Source organism: Coccinella septempunctata, chromosome 8, assembly GCF_907165205.1.
Source record: "Coccinella septempunctata chromosome 8, icCocSept1.1, whole genome shotgun sequence".
Lineage (NCBI taxonomy): Eukaryota > Metazoa > Arthropoda > Insecta > Coleoptera > Coccinellidae > Coccinella > Coccinella septempunctata.
Window position 1 is genome coordinate 32,801,078 of NC_058196.1, and position 21,079 is coordinate 32,822,156.

General features: G+C 38.1%; 1 protein-coding gene and 2 non-coding genes across 4 annotated transcripts; 2 read left to right on the forward strand and 1 right to left on the reverse strand.

Moving 5' to 3' along the window:
* Window positions 1-2: 2 nt before the first annotated feature.
* On the reverse strand, window positions 3-18,330 carry LOC123319189 (ras-related and estrogen-regulated growth inhibitor). 2 transcript variants are annotated; one of them, XM_044906052.1, is made up of 5 exons: window positions 18,134-18,330; window positions 11,505-11,614; window positions 7,255-7,391; window positions 4,060-4,371; window positions 3-2,168 (listed from the first exon to the last, which is right to left on the reverse strand). In XM_044906052.1, exons 2-5 carry the CDS (start codon window positions 11,608-11,610, stop codon window positions 1,719-1,721), a joined length of 1,005 nt encoding a protein of 334 aa, XP_044761987.1. In that variant the 5' UTR covers window positions 11,611-11,614; window positions 18,134-18,330; the 3' UTR covers window positions 3-1,718. The 2 variants fall into 2 exon arrangements, with proteins under 2 accessions (XP_044761987.1, XP_044761988.1); XM_044906053.1 differs by having other exon boundaries at window positions 18,019-18,144.
* Trnag-ccc lies at window positions 16,117-16,188 on the forward strand. The gene has a single exon. It is a non-coding gene; the product is annotated as a tRNA-Gly (tRNA).
* On the forward strand, window positions 16,258-16,329 carry Trnag-ccc. The gene has a single exon. It is a non-coding gene; the product is annotated as a tRNA-Gly (tRNA).
* Window positions 18,331-21,079: the final 2,749 nt, after the last annotated feature.

Sequence of the window (21,079 nt, forward strand, 5' to 3'; positions counted from 1 at the left end):
AGTTCGTTATTATTAAATTTATTTAAATATTCAATCAAAATTGATGTACAGATATTCATCAGAGGAATGTACCTTATTTGATACAAATTACGATCCACATATTAGACAAATATACACAGATATACGAGATAGTTGGGTAATTTTGACTCTACCCCATCACAAAATCTGATGGTATATGGTTGTTAGTATTAAGTATGACTAGTTTTTACGGTTATAAAATGGTTCTTTTGAGTTTTAAAGCGTAAATCCCCATGTTTTTTCCGTCATACGTAAAGTACTATCAAATTCTAATATCCCAATAGGAAATCTTGACAGGTTTGTTTTCCTTTGAAGGGTACATCGACTTACATGTATGATCAACATTCAAAAGCTTACGACGGAGTTTTTTTAGATATCTTGGTGCGTTTCAGTACAGGTCGATTGAATCACAGTGATTTCATGGTCTTTGGATGAGATTTCATAAGTTATTGTCTCGTAAAAAATTATTTCTATTTGAGTAATATACAAAATAATCACAACATTTCAACCATTGATATATTTTAGAGTTATATTTGAGAGATTTTGGAATTCCACCTTCGAACTGATCGAAAAGAATGAAAGAAATCGTATGAATTGGCTATAATCCATTTTAGAGTAGAGAACTTATCTTTGCTCAACTTAACTCAACTTCCAGATGAAAAAGCCAGTTTCAATTGACAATTACACATGATTGCCTGTTTTAAATTGGCAGTTATGTCTAATTAACAGTTCAAACTGACAACTACGCATGTACAACTGCAAGTTTGAACGGTCAATCATAGATAACTGTCAATTATATATAACTTACAATTAATGATGTATGAATGTCAGTTTGATCACAGATAATTGCCAGTTTTAAATGACAATTATACTTGATTGTTAGTTCAAACTGCCAATTATACTTTTCTACCTCTTGAAACAGGCAATTATACATATTTTGCTAGTTCAAACTGAAAATAACTATGTAGTTGCCAGTTTGACATGACAATCATGGTTAATTTTCAATTTCAACCGGCAATTATGTATCATTGACAGTTCAAACTGACAGTTACTGATATGAATGTCAGTTTGACCTGGCAATCATCGATAATTGTCAGTTTAAAATGGCAGTTCCACAGATGTACCTCCTAAATTTGGCAATTATACAGAATTGCCTTTCCAGACTGGCAATCATACATATTTGCCAGTTCAAACCACAATTACTGATGTTTAATTGTCATTTTCACCAGTTAATCAAGTAATTGCCAGTTTAAACTGCCAATTATACATATTTGCCAACTCAAAGCGACTATTAAAAGTAATTGCCTATTCAAACTGACTTTTATGTATAACTGACTTTCAAAAAACAACTCCACATTTCAAACCTGGCAATGTTATTGAATTTTCAATTGAAAAGTGAAATTTTTCGAGCGTTCTTGAACAAAAGGTCAACTGGGTTGAAAGATCCAAGAAGTGTTTGATAATGTGGTACTTTTTAACACAGCCACTGGCTTTTCAGCTGAAACTGACATACTGAATGTCATTCGTATCTGTCAAACTTTGACACTATAGGCATCATTGGTCATCTCCAAGTTCTCAGTGGTGTGTTAAGTTCTCTGATTACCTTATCTGAACGGTTTGACTTTGATTCTTCTCGAGAGGTTCGTGAAACTCCAGGAATACGACGACAAAACGACAAAATACGTCCGATGGTCGACAGTTCAGTAGCTGGCATTGTTGCCCCTCATCGATATGCTCATCCTCCTGTCGTTCTTCGTGGTGTACAGCTCGCCGGAGCTACTGGATGAACTGTTGGAATGGTTCGGTGGATGCCTCCACTTCCAAGGCTTGCACTTGCTCTGGTGCAGGTGGCCGTCAGTGGACGCCCTCTCTCGGAAGGGCGCCGCATCAGATGGGCTGGAGGCTGAGTCGTCATTGGTCTCCTCTCTGGTCTCGTCTCCTTCTTCCAGCTCACCTTCGGTCCATCTCCTACCCAAGATGCCGGATCGGCAGAAGTTGGGGAGGATGCTGCTGGGTGATATGGTGTTGGAGAAGTAACGCTGCTGGTCTGGGGAGGTTGGATCTTTTTCGCTGGGCGTTTTGCGTAGTCTGCTAGGGTTCTTGTTGTGCACCCTCCAGAATCGACACACGTCTGTGAACACCGACCAAACCTGAGATGGGAGAAACGGTTAATATTCCTAACAAGAAAGGCATCAATGTATTGGAATAAGCTGCAAAAAAAAGTCATACACCTGCAAGAAATGAGTGTCTTGAGGACCATATTTTGGGTCTGTATAATACTCAAACGTACCCCTCTCCACATTGTAGGTAGAGAAAGATTGAAGCTTCGGTTTGAGTGTAAAAAGTAACAGTAAAAAGTGAGTTTCTCTCGAACAACCACTTTACAGCGTTACTTCAAGGCTTGGCCAATGTTGGAACCCTCAAAAGAATACCACCCAATTCGTCTGAGAACAAGAATCCAACGAGTGTACAATAGATTCTCATCCGTTACAAACAAACAAGAACAAGTTGAGAAGAAGCATTGTTAGTGTGACGACGCGTATCGGCAAAAATACACGAAAAGGCGCTTCCTTCATCGACGTAGCTCATTTAATTCCGATTGTGAGAGGAAAATACGTTATTTTCCGTCAACAAACATCATGAAGTCATACGCGGAATTTTCCGTAGAAAAACTCTAGGGGTTTCTCAATCAATGCGATATTTCACTCGACAAAAATAAAGTTCGTTTTGTGGGGTTCGTTTTTGTTGCCACAGGGACGATTGTGATTTTGTATGCAGGAAACGTTGGGAAGGTGATTCTATTCTGGATTTGACGGGTCAAACGCTCAAATTTGCTTTGTGTTGTAGGTATAATGTAGATTTTCAGAGATATGTTTGCGCCCAAAGCATTACGGGCATATTATAACGGGAGATATCACCAAAAGATAACAGAAATGTGTGCTCAATTTGATTTTTGTTATCTAAGAGAGCTGCCCAACCAAAAAATGCGTGAATATTTTCGCAAATAGTCATTTGAAGCCTGAATATAAATAGGCCAGGTTTCCAAACAAAGTAAACTCGATTGTAATTATTATCTAATAATAATGTTATCAGATACCTACATAACCTGTGCTATAATAGCTATTGATGAATTTCTCGAAAACGACTTCAGCAAGATAACGTGTGAGAACAACTTCGATAAAGATCTATAAAAAAATTGATTGATCTGACAAATATCTTCAATACTTCAGTCTATTATTATGCCATGAGTCATTTTTGGCTAGATAATGAATTTAAAGACTGTCTGGCCTTATTTTCACCAAACGGACTGCACAAACTAATTAATACACCATTTTCGCTCAAAGATTGAAGGTGTCATTTTTGGAAAGGCAATTGAATGGGTAAACGGTTGTGTCGAAATAGATGAAATTCCCAGATTTATTACTAGAAGAATCTACTGTAATTTTTTTGCTTGATACCACACCTAACTCGAAGGTTGAAAAATGGAAAAACGAAAAAAATTATTTTCTCCTAAACAGGGCCAGATATTTGAAATTTTGGTATCAAAATATAGGTTTTCGATCACGCTGAATCTATTGCGAGCAATTTCGAAAGCCTGTCTACCTTCGTTTAGATTTTCATCTTGGAAATGGGATTTTTCAAAAATTGCTATTTTCAATCTGTGATATCTCCTGATATGTTCGTCTGATCCAATTGGGATTTCCGGTTATATAATCAGCGTTACCTAGGCTTCTAACCTAGCACAAAAACTCATTTCGAAAATCTCGATTTATTGGGTAAAAAATGAGCAAGGGGTTAGACTCCCCTAAAATGACCTATTTGCTACTCTGTCTGAAAATCAGGATGTTCTATTACTGTCCTAGGATATAGAGAGCATAGAATTTGTTCCGAAGATTGTAGACAACCAAACAGTTGATGTTTAAATAGAGAATTGCACTCCAGAGAGCGAAGTCAAATCGAAAATGAAAAGTGGAAAAAAAACATTTCTCCTAAACTAGGCCAGATATTTGAAATTATGGTATGAAAATCCATAACTCTCACCTGATCTATGCTCTCCCTCACCGATATCTCGTGGAAGCATACGCAGCCAATTTCCTTGCTCCTCTTCTGTCCCTCCTCCAGAGAAACCATCCTGTCCTCCACCTGATCTATCTTATTACCCACGAGCACAACTGGAACATCCACTGCAGCGTCTTTGGCAACGTTACCAAGGCGCCTTCGCTTCTTGTTGTAGTTTATGAGGAACTTGAGCCTGTAGCACTCGTCGAACGAGCACTTGTCGGTCACAGAGTACATTAGGATAAAAGCCTCCGCCCATTTTATGTTGGCTTCGAGGGAAAGACATTCGTTCTCCTGCAAAATGGAATTATTCCCTGAAAAGATGATGGAAGAACTCCCGGAAATTTATATTCAGCGAAAAAATTTAAACAGCTCGTTGAAATATATCCCCAATCTAACTGAATGGATTGTACAGGCTGATTTGATATGAACTGATCGTATAAAGTGACATAGTAAACATCAGAACACCAAATATCAATGATGTTATCTTTGAAAAGTGACCTACACCCCTGTATTTCGATTGGCAGCTCAATTAAGTCTCGAAGCCTCAATCAAAAAGTTATATTAATTCCTTTTCATCTGGAAAAGACAAAGTTTCGAACACGAGACATCTTGGAAGCGAAACTTTCTCGAAATAAAGTGGGGTCAACAGCTCCTTCAACTCCTGAAACACGTGACATTTTATTAATCAGATGAAAAGTTGGAGTTCTGCCAGAATTTTCTGAAAAAGAAATCGCTACAGATTGTTTCACCATTCACGAATCTCATTCAAGACTTTTTCTCGTTGATGATTGACTTAAATCTGATATTTCATGTATATTTTCAGGCGTCTATTAAAAAATGCAACGTTTTCTCACGTATGTGTGTGTTTATTACGTTATTATAATGATCTTTCCATACTTAACATTTTTTTTTATATTTTGAGTTTCATCATGGGGTGCTATTCACCACCCCTTGTATACGGCGTTGCCAACGCACATTTCCCGTCTATCAAGAGTTGAAAAACTCTAATCCAAACTGGGGAACATCAACCTATAATGAAATATCCCGAGGAAAAATTGCGTGGTCTTTTAATCTTCAACTCGGAACTTTGTTAGCTAATGTTGACGTGAACGAGAGATGAGTTGATTAGATCTTTCGTCGTAGTCAATAATTCCTTGGCGGAAGAATTCCCGTCTGCACAAGAAGTTTTGCTGAGGGTGTATTAATTATAGTATGCAAATCCGACCACGGTTATTCACTTCAGACACAGATTGAGGCCTGAGTGTTTTTGTTTTCTGGTAAGAACAAAGTCTGGAGGGGCAAAACTGGTATATCCTGATCAGAATGAATGACTTCACTGAAAAACACGTATTCAATATGACGGATATAATTACTATCATCCCTTTCTGGGAAAGTTAACCTTCGAAAATTCCCTAAAAAGATGGGGTCACTTAAAAATTCGTCAAGGTGAAACGGTTGTACTGAGGTCGATGAAATTTGAAGATTTCAGCACAAGAAGAGTTGTTCTTTCAGAATATGTGTCAATTTCAGCTCTGCGATAATTTTTCTGGGAGATACATTTGTCGAAATTTACCCCTAAAAAAAATTTCTAAAAAATATTGGGTCACTTAAACATCCGTCAAGAACTAACGGTTGCACCGAACTCGATGAAATTTCGAGATTTGATACTGAAAGAGTTGTTCTTTAAGAATATGCATCACATTAAGATCTACGATGATTTTTCTGGTAGATACGCGTATTCGAAGTTGACCTTAAAAAAATTCCGAAAAAGATGGGGTCACTAAAAAATTCGTCAAGACGGAACGGTTGCAGTGAGATCGATAAAATTTGAAGATTCATCACTGAAAGAGTTGGCCTTTATAGTACATGTATCATTTTCAGCTCTGCGATGATTTTTCTGCGAGATACATTCGTCGAAATTTTCCCGTAAAAAAAAAATTTGAAAAAATATTGGTTCACTTAAACATTCGTCACGAACGAACGGTTACACTGAGATCGATGAAAGTTCGAGACTTATTACTTAAAGAGTTGCTCTTTCAGAACCTGCATTATATTCAGACCTACGGTGATTTTTCTGGCAGATATGCGTATTGAAAGTTGACCTCGGAAAATTCCGAAAAAAATGGGGGGTCACTGAAAAATTCGTCAAGACGGAACGGTTGCAGTGAGGTCAATGAAATTTGAAGATTTATCACTAGAAGAGTTGCCTTTTTTAGGAAATGTATAATTTTCATCTCTGAGATGAATTGTCTGTGAGATACATCTATCGCAACTTTCCCCTAAAAAAATTTTGAAAAAATATTGGGTCACTTAAACATTCGCCAAGACCGAACGTTTGCACTCAGAACGATGAAATCTCTAGGCTCATCACTAGAAGAGTTGCTCTTTTAGAATATGTATCACACTTAGATATGCGATGATTTTTCTGGCAGATACGCGTAGAGAAAGTTGACCTTCGAAAAGCTTCCCGAATCGGCTTGCTTCTCGGATGTCGACGCTAAAAAACGGTAATCCATCGAAGATACACGTGTACGTAAGTGCCCATAAGAAGCCGGTGAAGGCGTAGAAATCGAAAGCGGACAATAATTGGTCCCACAGAGCGCTGGATATCCTAATCCACCAGTCCGATTTTCCACCCAGTCGAGGAGAATGAAAATGAATGGTATACGCGATTACACAGATCACACTTCCGCCCCGCAGACTCTGCGGAAGCGGGACGGAGTTTGCCCTGCTCTCTCCAGAAGATTGCGAGAAATGGCGAAACGTTGGAAAAGCGTTTTTAATCCCGTAAGACGCGGAAGGTTCAGGTGGACTGGGTTCCATTCAGTTTCGGTCGTTGGAAAAGACAGGGTTGTTATTGATTCGTCGACGAAATGTAACTGAAAATCATTCGAATAAATGACGTCGAGAATCATTCAGTATTCGAAGGTTTGCAGGACTGGCTTCCGCATCATTCAGGGAGAAACAAGCCAACTGAAGGGAAAATGGCTTTTGCAGGATTGTTTTGGACGTTAGAAATACATGTTTTCAACGGTTAAGTTAATACAGAGGTTAGTTTACGGATAATTGATTATAAAAACGGTGGATTGATACAACAATTCAAAGCATACAATACCAGCATTACTTTTAGTCCATATTCCATAAAAATCATCGAAAACAAATGGTTTTACTCACATGAGGTTGCCCAGCAGTATCCAGGATGTCAAAGTACACCATCTCGTTGTCGATCACTGTGTGATAAGTATAAATTTTCTCCAGACTAGGATCGTATTCTCCTATATATCTCCTGGTGATGAACCGTACGACCATGGCTGAAAAAATTGTAAGGATTCGGTTTCACATGAATCACTGTAAAGTGTCTTATAGAGAGGGTTAAACACTGCGATGCCAGATATACTCATGACCTTAGAAATTTGGAGATATGGCATATTCAAACGCCAGTTTCCTTATACACAGTATTCCGATATCGAAAGAGAGTAACAATAGTCACGTTTCGCTATCACTGGAGCTCATAAGTATCGCATAACTCAACCAACGATGACGAGCTCGAATAAAAGCGAAACCTACCCTCGTTGATGTTTCTGGTAGCCCACGGTTGTCCACAATGTTTCTTCGAACTGACATTTCGAAATTTGGCGAACATCGACTGAAATGTTCAAGTAAGTTATCGTCCCTTCCAATCCTCCACTCGCCGACCTAATATTGTGCAAGATCTGAGATAGATGAGTGGGTGGAGGGAAGGAAGTTCTATAATTCAATGAGGTGCTATCTGCATAACAGACGCTGAATTTTCAACGCGAATCCGAGAACAATGAATAGGAAAATTACTCATGATAAGAATTACATCTATTCTCGTAATTAAGATGAATGGTTAGAACGTAGATGGCGCTCAGTGGGCGAACAAGAATGGCTGACAGATTAGGGATTAGATGGCGTTTTCCAGGTGAAACTATCCGTCAATTCAGGAAAATTTCCTGTTCTTTAATGATGCATTTGTTAGATCACTTCTCTTTTTTTTAGTGAAATTAGGGCTGAGTAAAATTACATAACTCACTAGTGAGTTATGGATTATAACACACTATTGTGTCATTTGATAGTTTACTCGTCTGAAGTGACATTATTAATAACAGTCATAACCGTCATGTGTTAGTTAAGTATCTTAAAGCTAATATTCCTGAAAATGAATCGTTGAGCAGTGTATAATGTACGAAATGATCATACAAATCTGTATCTAATATACCGAAAGGATTGTTTCACCACGTGAACGTTTCAAGCGCCATTACATTCCTATTTCTGCCTCCTGCAGATGGGCACTGTCTTGTATCAGAGATAAACATAAACTCGGTGATTCCTTGGCGTGTATAATAGAATAGCCACGGTCGCAGTCAGGCGTCATTTCGTTTGTGAGGGATTTCAGGGATTGCATTGACGGCTGTTTCGTCGGGAAATACTGACCTTATTCCGGGAAGATCAAAGCTTATCTATCAGTGGATGGATTAGATAATTTTTCATGTCTGGAGGGTCTTTAGAATGGAAATAACTGCTTTTGAAAGGATGATATATGGAATAGAGGATGCGTTCGTGTTTTCTTCTTGCTTCTCTTTTTCTTTATCTTTTTTTTATTTTATTCTTCTTTTTTATTACAGCTCTGGTGTTGTTTCTGATGATTTACACCAAGAAATAAATATCGAAATATACACTGAAGCCTCGCTGCAAAAACCACTCGATATTTTCCCATCATCCACTATCAACAATTGGAGGACAATATTCCTGATTGAATCCTTGACCTTAAAGGTCGTAAAACGAAGTAATTTCCCATCGATTTTTGCAATTTGCGGGAAGCGACAACTTGTTGCATGAGGAAGTCCATGAAAGAAAGTGCCCATTCACTTGGCTGATATTCGTTTAGCGGACTCATTTTGGTCGTGAGAACTCAATGAATCGAGAACTTCAATGTACTGAATAGCGTCAAACGATGCGATGAAAATGAGACGTTCGAGTTGGAAACATTAAGAGATGAAGATCAGAACCGATTACATTATCATAGCTCATGAGATCTGCAGTATAACATGACATTAACTATTTAAATCAATCTTCACAATCTTTCATCTAACTTTCCGAACCTAAACTGATCCTAAAAGCAACTGTAAATGGAAAAATTAATCAGAAATATTATCATTTTACAGAGATCTAGCATATGATAGATATACAGTACCTATTCTAATCTAACCTGACCTTACCTACACCATAATGATTGAATTGGTTACGTGGGACGGTCAGGCTTCATAAAAAATTCAGACAATTGGATTCTGTGAGGTTTAATGGGATATAACCCAAGCTGGCCAAACCTAATCTACCCCAACCTAACCTAAACTAGCCTTACCCAACCTAACCCAACTCATGATCTCAGAATTGATTACCTAATTATCAGGCTACATTTTATATAATGTCAATTGGGTTCTGAGAGGTTTTATCGGATATAAACCCAAGCTAGGTTAACCTAAGCCAGCTTAACCTATTTAACCCCAACCTAACCCAACCTAACCTAACCTTACCCAACCTAATCTAACCCATGATCTCAGAATTGGTTAATCAGTTATCAGGCCACATTTCATTCGATGCCAATTTGTTTAAACCACATGAAAAAATAGTGATATAGGTCGAAATAAGACGTTATCTTCATGTTTTAAGAAGTATTCACGTCTCGTGCTCTCACACAAGCGATGTAACCAACTTTCCGGAAAATATGATGATCACTTTTCTGTCAGTTTTCAATTAATTGATCAGGAGGTCTCTAGATTCACTGTTTCATAAAATGAACAGAAAATTTGATCTCTCTTTTATAACTGTGAATTTTTTTCGGCCAATTCAGTATCGGGAACGTTCGAACAATCCATATTTCACTCTCTCCGAGACCGTTTCGAGTTTGTTAAAGTAAATATATGACACAAAGACCTCGGCAACCGTCCGTGAAACTTTGATCGTTTGTAACGAAGGCGTTCAGTTGAAAAGCGGCAATTCAGGATTTCCTGGGTTGTCGGCAGTTGAAACAGTAGTTTGACACAGCCGCGTGTTTGTTTGCCAAACAAATTCTACTATACCTTCCTCTCTGTGGTCTCCAACTATGAAGGTTTCCACATGTGGAGATCGAGGCGTTTTTGATTAGATTTCTGTTTGTTAAAAGTGAGCCTTTGACGAAGAGAAGCTGAAATTGCGAACGAGTCAGTTAAAAAACTAGTAACTTGTGAATTTATTGCTCAGTCTCCTGGACTTCTAATATACTCTATCGAAGACATTCGATAGTTTACTACAAGAGTCGAAATTTTGATTGGGTTAATTAAAAAGACAGCTTTTAAGCTATATATCATTGTTGAGAAAAGGAACAACAATGCCAGCATTCAACTGCTGTTTGAGAAGGAAGAATTAAAAATTTCTGTTTTAATCTTGCATCAAGATTCTTTCTTAGAATTCAGCCTCTCCGGAATGAAATATACAGGACTGAAACATCTACGTATTAGGAAACCCTAATATCCACAGATTGTATGTAAAACAGTGTGGGCTACACAGCTACATATCCCAGGATTACCATATTTATTAGCATTTTTGAGATGCGAGCACCAGCTCTGTGGGTTATTGAATTCTTTCTTGAGTTTCTGTCACTTTGATACTCCATACAGGTTCTTTTCTTCTCAGTGGATTCAAGAATACTTTCTTATGTTTAATATATCACCTTATAGATATAGGTTAGGAGGTTACTTACTAATTAAGCTCTGCACCATAACATCATTAAACTTTTGCTTGGACCTTTTTGCACTGGTTTTCACAAGAAAGTTTGAGAGAGGAGTATTTATGATCAACCACTCTGTGATTGATTAATAAGTCTCGTAGACAAGTAACTCGTACATAAACTCGAATGGTATTCGTACTTTCTGTATTACAAATGACTATTTCTGAACTGTAACTGATAAAGTAGTATATCAAAGAGAGTTCTGCCTCACTGGATGACTTAACTTCACAATTTGAATCTTGACTTCGCTCTCGGTTATGTCATATTTGATCGTTTTGTTGACCATAGATCCCCTAGATAAACTTGTGGGTTTATGTCATCCAGTGAGGCAGAACTCTCTTTGCTACACTACTACTGATTAATCTGATTTACAATTGATGGTCTCTGAAATTAAATTGACTAATCTGAATTATATTCGATGTTTTCTTGAATACAAATGACGGATTTCTGAGATAATCTTGACAAATCTGGATTTCGTCCGAATGCAACCTTCCCTCAGAAAAACCAGCTCTGCGCCACTCTTCTAACCTATTTCCAAAGGCTATGTGTGAAATATACCTCCAGTTGCCAATGCAACCACACAAAAACTTGTTGTTTCACGTATCCAATGTGAGACGTCGATCTGAATCAAACTCACCTGTTTTTCCAACGCCTCCCTGACCTAGAACCATCACCTTCAAGGACTTCTGACGTGGATGAAAACCCAGTTTAGCCAATGAGGACTTTGGAGAGGTCACATTCATCGTTCTGAAACGGAAATTTTATGTGTTCATTCGATTTGTGCCAGGCAAATTTGGCTTCGGCAAACTTCGCGAATGTAGAAATTGAGAAAATGGGAAATGCGTGGAAAGTTCGATGGATTTAGCTACCTAATAAGTGCAGCTAATCGTAAGAAAAATAACTAACGCGAAGTTGCAAGAACATCAATTGTAATTGAAAGGTGTATTTAAATTTTAATCCTCCATTAAATGGTGTTTATACTCTGTTTAATGGAGGATTAAAATTGTTGTCATTACTTGCTATACATAGACCTTGAAATGGCAGTAATGGCACCTGAAAAACAGTTTTTTCTTGGAAACCAAAAAACTGACAGAAATGGAATTTATCTGACATTTTATGGGGACGTTCTGTGGTTTCAGAATTGTGCTCGCTGATAGATTAACTATTTGCATTGTTGAAATTTACTCACTCACTCCGAATTTCACTGAGTATAATTATTACGTGTAATTTTGGGTGATTAGTTCGGGTCGTTCATTTAAATCTCATCTACACCGACTCCATAAATATGACGTATGGGGTAATGACGCTGAAATGGCATGTTTTGATGATGGCTTTTCATTTGCACCCTCCACTCACAATATTATGAGATTGCATTGCCATTATGGGCTATATTTAGGCACAAAGCGATATTAAGCTGTGATTCATAAGTAGTGAGTGTAGCTAAATAAACAATCCTTTCAGAAATCACCTCCATCATTCTCCTGCTTTCGTTCATAGATTGAAACAGAGTCGTAAGTAGGAGATACATCGAGCATGACTCTCGAAAGTTTAAAAATCTCTCTAACGAAAGGGACTAAGAATTTGATGTTTGGTACATATGTGTACCCTGATATACCCTTTGTGAGAAGTCTTAAAAAAGACTGCCAGGTTAGAGACTCTCAATTTACACTTAATTGCTACTGTTACGTCCCTGATTTCTACTGCTTCCTAACTGGTAGACCGAGCTGCATTTTGAAAATTTATTTTTGGTGATCACATTTGGGTGTTCAGTATCAAGGCACAAATCAAGTGCTGACGTAAAATGTAGGATTCAGTGAGATGTTTATTTGACAGTTCTAGTCTTGTTTATGTGCTTTGAAAGTAGGATTCAACTGAAGTTAATAAAATATTCCACTTATGAATCACATTCGAAATTATTGTCTTCGATAAAAATCGACTTTAAAGATGCAACATGATCATGGAAAACTTCGAACACTCTGCAGAATCTTGAGTAGAAAGCTCTTTCTACCCTACTCTATGAAGATCTGTTGAAGCAGCCTCGTTCAGGAAATATTCATTTATTCTTCATCAGTGTAGAGCAAGATTTAACGTGATCCAACTCGGACCACAAGCGATTTTTCATCCTCCCTCAAGAGAACAGTGTATTGCATTTTTCCAACATCTCATACCTCTATCGGACACCTCATTAAAACGTCGCTGGTGTTGGCTTTCATAAAACGACAGACCTTCGAGTTTATCATTGTTTTTTCCCCGTCAGAATCAACTGGCGTCAGTATCCATCGGCGACGTCAAGAGTCTGGATATTCCATTTATGGTTCAACGCCGAGGAAGTGTCTGAGATGGATCGTTTATGGCTTTTATTCGTCTGAGAGGTCTAGATGACCGGTTACCTTTAGATATTATCCTCGTAACTTTTGAGTGCACTGGAAAATGAAAATGGGAGCATCGAAAGCTTTGAACATCGAGTCGAACAACACAGAACCATAGTTCATACATAGTTCGGTTCATCTTCAATCAAAAGGGCCCTATATACATCAGCATATTGTTCGGTAGGGATGCTCCAATAGATCTCCCAGTTATTAATTCACAATCAGGATGCGTGAAATTATTATAACCCCTTCCCTGTTCCATCGATTCAAGGGTTTATGTTGAGATTGTGTTAGTTCAATGAATTATACATGGTGATATCTGCAGCGCTAATTAACTGTGGCAATTTATTGTCTAGCCCTTTTTTTATGGGTTCCCAGTATATTTCCCCTATCCTCAAATGATGAATCGTACTCAATTCACAATAACAATTTATAAACACAATCGATAAATACAGATTGAGAGAGAATCATCCAATGTATTATTTTTCACCATGTTCATTACACAATTCGAATAACATGAAAAGCGCTGGAAATGAAATAGGCATTTCCAGTGCAATGTTTCCAATGCAAAATAATCCACCCACTTATACGCATTAACTGACGAAACGTGGAGAATTTAATTTGGTTCCGTTTTTTAATTTGGAGTATGTACACAAAGGATAGAATGATCCAATTATTATTAAACAGTGATGCTTGCCAGTTTGGTAAATCCTTTGGTGAGGATTGGGAATGTACCAGGTAATTATGAAAGGTTGCTTCCACTTACCCATAGAATCTTCACTGAAGATTAAAGAGTAGAAAAATAGGAAACGCCCTCATATCTCTAGCACTATCATTTTGGCCTGTGTTTGCCACATTTGACAATGAGATGGCGCTGAAAACGTACCGTCGATACAGAAAACTGTTTGATAGCAGTTTTCTGTTTTATAATTGAAGGGCGCGAAATTCGAATTCTATTCCTTGTATCGAATTTCAATATCGACTTTGTTGAGACCAGAAAACAAACATCGTGAGGGACAAAACAAAAGTATGGTTGTGTTTTGTGATCAAGATGTTAATTTCCATTTGAAAATTGTTTGGAATCAACTGATATCAATGAAATACGCTGTTTATTCTAAAAAATTTACAAAGATTTGAAATTATGGACAACAAACAGAGCTTGAATACGTCAAAGGTGTTATTTCTGTGCAATACATTGTTTTGAATTGATAAACTTGGTTGAATTTGTACAATTTATTGTAACATTCACCTTTCGGTTATTTACATATCAGTTGTTACAGAATTTTCAGAACCACAATTGAAGAAAACCTTACAGAGGTATACAAGACCTGTATGTTAGCCAGTCAGTGTAGTTTCTTTATGCTTTTTTATGATTACTTTATTATATCGTCTCTTTATCACACAATAAGTATAGAAATTGATTAATGAATAAACTAAACACTGACAGCAGGTTTCATACAACTTCGACTGTCCAATCAGCAATTTGACTGTCACTCAATTCCCAAAACGAAATCAATAAAACCTTTGCGTGTCTGAATATATATTCAGAAGGAGTAGCAATTGAGAATCATTAAATGGACATAATTTCCCTTAAATGGGCCGTTCATGCAAGGAATGCTTCCTGCATACAACAATTTACGTGGATGAATAGTTCTCAATTGCAGTAAAATGTTCACTGCACATAGTAGTGTTTGCTCAAGTCATTGTCTTTATGCCCTGAAAATTTTATCCACATCAGAGCATGGTCATCTGTAATCTTACAAAATTTCATGTATTTCTGCAAAAGCCCCTCAAATATAACCAGGCTTAGGGTCTGCATAACACATTTGAAATACAGATGTCGCTGGCATCGCTTGTAGTCGCTTCGTTTCCCATCTTTTTACTCTAGAATCTTTGGTACATCATGTTTTGATGGGAATTTTTGAAATGATCTGAGGGAAATCTCAACATAGAGCTTCTTTTTAGTTTTCTTCCCTCTGAAACTTTTTTTCTAAGTAGATCAATGTGTTCTTTTCCTGGCAAGTGTGTTTGCCTCTTCTTTCCTTTGATTAAGAGTTCAGAGAGTGCTTCGACAGCAGCTTGACTTTCGAAAAGTATTTACACATCATTTAACAACAGTTGACCCAATATATCCCAGATCAAATTCGATATATCTTAAAAATAAATTCACATAATGAGAAAACAGAATCGACGTAAATAAAACAACATATAACTACAGGCATGTGGCCTATTTCATCGAAATCTGACCCATTTCCTGCAGGTGCACCAACGTAAAACGCCACACTACACATTATATTTTATTAAGCCTTGTGTATAAATTTGATTTAGTTCGAAGGATCAGCTGATACGAGGCAGGGATTCAATTCCGAAGCGAAATATAAAATTCGTCAGAGGCGTTGGTTTTACAGCTGAAATCGATGTGGGGATAGTTAAACCTGACACTGGGATTTCGAGTGGTCTCCATCCATTTGTAGTGCGACGGATTGAAGGATTCCATCAGGCGTATATCTCCCCATCGAAATATCACCTATGGGAGTAGGAAATAGGAGGATTTTTACGAGATCCTTTATACGATCTATACGAATAAGGATTCCCTCCATTTAATGATAAATTAACAGATTGTTGAAGGAGAACTTAACTGATTAGAGTGGCATTCAAAAAGGAACAGTACTATAGTTTTCTTCGACCGTTGGAACACCCTGTATACAATATCTTCTGAGGTGAAAACTTCTCTTCAAAGAGAGAGAAGCTGTGTAGTCCATGAGTACCTGAATCTGTAGGATTTCAACTTATTTAACTGAAAAAATTATCTCTTATTGTTCATGTGTTTTCTACATCTGTTATTATTTTTCTTCGACGACAATTTAACGTTCTTCAGGAGCACTGCTGGTGTAGTGGTTAGCATTCAAGATTCCCATTCTTGAGAGTCGGGTTCGATTCCCGAGCAGTGCATCGTTTTGGTTTTTCCAGTTTTTCCGACCCCATTTTCAATGATTTCCACGAAAATTTTCTCGGCGTGAAGCACTGCTGGTGTAGTGGTTAGCATTCAAGATTCCCATTCTTGAGAGTCGGGTTCGATTCCCGAGCAGTGCATCCAACTATTTTGAACTTTTCATTTTTCTATCGAAAATGTAGATTTCTCCAAATTCATGTTCGTTCCATTGAAAAAGTTTTTCTCTCGATGTTTATTCGAAAATGTTTGAGGTTTCTTCATTGATCTTTCGTTTGGATTTCTTTTCAGTACCCTTATACAAAAACATAGATCGTTTTCGTTACAGTACTGAGAGTAGTACTTAAAATACATATAAGCAAATCTTAACTTCTTTGGAAGATAACACAGAAATTGATTCACTGATGTTTTATATAGGCAGACATAAAGACAGTTCTATGCATAAAAAAATATTGCGTTACCATAGCAACGAACGATAACTCATTAGAAGTGTCAGTGTGATGTTTGAGGTCAAAAAAGTAAAGCAGTAAAGAGTTACGGAATAAATTGAAAGAAAGAAGATGTCCACCGGAATTGTGAAAATCGAAACACTGGAGTATCGAGCCATCATCAAGTACCTGTATTTAAAAGGGTTAAGAGGTAAGCAGATTCACGAAGATATGCTTAATACCCTTGGTGATCAATGTCCTTCGTATGCGACCGAGAAAAATTGGACTGCAAGCTTCAAAAGAGGTGAATTTTCCATTGAAGATTATGACCGATCGGGAAGGCTAGTTTCTGTGTTAGTCCCCGAAAATATCGATGCAGTTCATGACATGATTTTATTAGACCGTCGAATAGGGCTAAAACGGATATCTGAAGCACTGAATATTTCATACGAACGCGTTCATCATATAGTTTAGTACGTCAATTTGGACATGAGAAAAATTGCTGCAAAATGGATCCCCAAATGTTTAAATGTTGATCAACAGCGTGCAAGGGTAGAAGCATCGCGTTTGATCTGTGCTCGATTTGAAAACGATGTAGATTTCTTAAACCGAATTGTTACTATGGATGAGTCTTGGGTACATTTGTACTATACAGAAAGAAAGCAACAATCGATGGAATGGCGACACTCTGGTTCTCCAAGACCTTAGAAGTTTCGTCTCCAAAAATCTGCTGGAAAAGTTCTAGCTTCAGTTTTTTGGGATAGCCATGGAGTAACCATGATTGATCTTTTACCTCAACTGAAAAAAAGTTTGACTAGGTCGTGAATTTTCTTCCAACGAGGAGGTAATAAAAGCTGTGGAGGTCTGGTTTGCAGAGCAAGAAGAAAAATTTTTTTTGGAAGGTCTAGAGACGTTGCAGGTTCGCTGTAATAAGTGTATCCAATTGAGAGGAGAATATGTTGAGTAATACAATATTTTGACATTAAAATTTTGTTTGGTTCTATAGTAGGCCAAGAATTTTTCAATATATCCTCGTATGTAACTTTATAATTGAAAGGACTTTCGTTGGTGATATTTTTCAATGAATATTTCAAATGAATAATATTGGAGAAAAACGCTCTTGAGTTTTGGCAGCCAACCTGTGAGGATCAAACACATCTCATTTCATTCTTGAATTATGGAAGAAAAAAGGTCATCCAGAACCTGAGTAATTAATGAAGGTTTATTGTTGTATGATCGTAACTTATACTACCTAACGAAATACACATAAAAAGGATATTTGTATTTGATGAAAGCAATATCTGGTTTATGTATAATAAAAAACAGTTTATTACTATTACGTGGAATCAAAATTTTCCTATTAGTTTTCAATTCATTCTCATGCATTTTTCTAATAATTCCTACCTTGAGCACCTCACCAAACACTGCGATAAAACTGAATAATTATTTTCCCCAACAACAAACAAACACAACACGCGTCGCTAACCCAATAAAAAAATAATGGTGTGAAAAAACGCACCTGTGTCGTCCGGCTTCGAAAACATGCCTTATTAAGGGATTTTCTGGACTCCCATTGGTGTCGACAACGTTCACACCCCTGCGAACTTGGGCCGGTGATCGGAAACAGCCCCCGAGATTTTTTTTAACAGTTCTTAGGTACGCAAAAGTAACACGCCGCTGAACCTCTTCCGATTCGAGAGATGAAAGCTTCCAGACGCTTTCAGGCGACGCACTATAACGCTAGTAGTTGTTTTCAGAGCGTCGAAAAGTTACAGGACGTCGGGATTTTGCGGTCCTGTAACTGGAAATCGCGAGTAGGGAAAATGTCAGGTTTCTGTAAGGAAGTAGGCGAGGACGGTCCCAGTGAGTTGAATATGGCTCCCCCATTGAGAACTTGAGGGCTCCATGAATGTAGATGTGTTACTTGAAGAGTTGCTCTTTCAGAATATGTATAGCATTTAGATCCACGAGGATTTTTCTGGGAGATTCGAGGGTCCGAAGTTGAACTTTAAAAAATTCCCCAAAAAAGGGGTCAGTTGTCAGTTAAAAATTCGTCAAGACCACACTGTTGCATCGAGATCGATGGAATTTCGAGATTTATTACTTGAAGAACTGCTCTTTCAGAATATGTATCATATTCAGATCTACGATGATTTTTCTGGGAGATACGCGTCTCAACTTCGAATAGTTCTGGAGAAACGATCTATCTCAAATGATGCACCCACTGTACACTTTTCGTGCTGCACAGAAGTTTGCTCACAAGGGTTTTTCCCAAATATTCAACTTCAAACTTCCACTATATGATGGCTCCATTTAGAGATATGTCCTGTTGCAATTTCAGAGATGCTGGTGCTTCTCAGGACAAAGTTTTATCTATGAATCTCCACTGCTACCATAGAAATGCTCCTAGGTAAGACTACAGCAACTCACGGAGCAAAACCTAGCTCTGAACAACCCAGAGAGGCTATATTCCGTACCCTAACAGATTCTGACTCATTTAGAAGCCAGTAAAGTGCTGGGCTTGACAACTCACCTGGTCATAATGAAGACAACCACAAATGAAGAGAAGCTGGTGCTTCTCAGACACAGTATTACCTATGATCCTCCACTGCTACTATAGAAATGCTACTGGTTAAGACTATAGCAACTCAGAGCCATCAAAACATAGCTCTGAACAACCGAGAGAGGCTATACTCCATACCCAAGCAGATTCTGGCTCATTCAGAAGCCAATAGAGTGCTGGGCTTGATAATTTACCTGGTCATAATGAAGACAGCTTCAAATAAAGAGAAGCTGGTGCTTCTATTATAAGACACAGTATTACCTATGATCCTCCACTGCTACTATAGAAATGCTACTGGTTAAGACTATAGCAACTCAGAGCCATCAAAACCTAGCTCTGAACAACCCAGAGAGGCTATATTCCATACTCAAGCAGATTCCGGGTCATTCAGAGGCCAGTAAAGTGCTGGGCTTGATAATTTACCTGGTCATAATGAAGACAGCCACAAATGAAGTGGATCTGGTGCTTCTCAGACACAGTATTACCTATGATCCTCCACTGCTACTATAGAAATGCTACTGGGTAAGACTATAGCAACTCAGAGCCATCAAAACGTAGCTCTGAACAACCCAGAGAGGCTATACTCCATACCCAAGCAGATTCTGGCTCATTTAGAGGCCAGTAAAGTGCTGGGCTTGATAATTTACCTGGTCATAATGAAGACAGCCACAAATGAAGAGAAGCTGGTGCTTCTCAGACACAGTATTACCTATGATCCTCCACTGCTACTATAGAAATGCTACTGAGTAAGACTATAGCAACTCAGAGCCATCAAAATCTAGCTCTGAACAATCCAGAGAGGCTATACTCCACACCCAAGCAGATTCTGGCTCATTCAGAGGCCAGTAAAGTGCTGGGCTTGATAATTTACCTGGTCATAATGATGACAGCCACAAATAAAGAGAAGCTGGTGCTTCTAAGACACAGTATTACCTATGATCCTCCACTGCTACTATAGAAATGCTACTGGTTAAGACTATAGCAACTCAGAGCCATCAAAACCTAGCTCTGAACAACCCAGAGAGGCTATATTCCATACCCAAGCAGATTCTGACTCATTCAGAGGCCAGTAAAGTGCTGGACTTGATAACTCACCTGATCATAATGAAGACAAACACAAATGAAGAGAAGCTGGTGCTTCTCAGACACAGTATTACCTATGATCCTCCACTGCTACTATAGAAATGCTACTGAGTAAGACTATAGCAACTCAGAGCCATCAAAATCTAGCTCTGAAGAATCCAGAGAGGCTATACTCCACACCCAAGCAGATTCTGGCTCATTCAGAGGCCAGTAAAGTGCTGGGCTTGATAATTTACCTGGTCATAATGATGACAGCCACAAATAAAGAGAAGCTGGTGCTTCTAAGACACAGTATTACCTATGATCCTCCACTGCCACAATAGAAATGCTACTGGTTAAGACTATAGCAACTCAGAGCCATCAAAACGTAGCTCTGAACAACCCAGAGAGGCTATATTCCATACCCAAGCAGATTCTGACTCATTCAGAGGCCAGTAAAGTGCTGGGCTTGATAATTTACCTGGTCATAATAAAGACAGCCACAAGCGAAGAGAAGCTGATGCTTCTCAGACACAGTATTACCTATGATCCTCCACTGCTACTATAGAAATACTACTGGGGTAAGACTATAGCAACTCAGAGCCATCAAAACCTAGCTCTGAACAACACAGAGAGGCTATACTCCATACCCAAGCAGACTCTGGCTCATTCAGTGGCCAGTAAAGTGCTGGGCTTGATAATTTACCTGGTCATAATGAAGACAGCCACAAATGAAGAGAAGCTGGTGCTTTTCAGACACAGTATTACCTATGATCCTCCACTGCCACTATAGAAATGCTACTGGTTAAGACTATAGCAACTCAGAGCCATCAAAACCTA

Coding starts and splice junctions, on each gene's coding strand:
- LOC123319189 (XM_044906052.1), bottom strand. CDS start 11,610: ATGAATGTGACCTCTCCAAAGTCCTCATTGGCTAAACTGGGTTTTCAT. Junction 4,372..7,254: donor ATACTGCTGGGCAACCTCAT/GTGAGTAAAACC, acceptor TCCATTTTGCAG/GAGAACGAATGTCTTTCCCT. Junction 2,169..4,059: donor TGAGGGAGAGCATAGATCAG/GTGAGAGTTATG, acceptor CTCCCATCTCAG/GTTTGGTCGGTGTTCACAGA.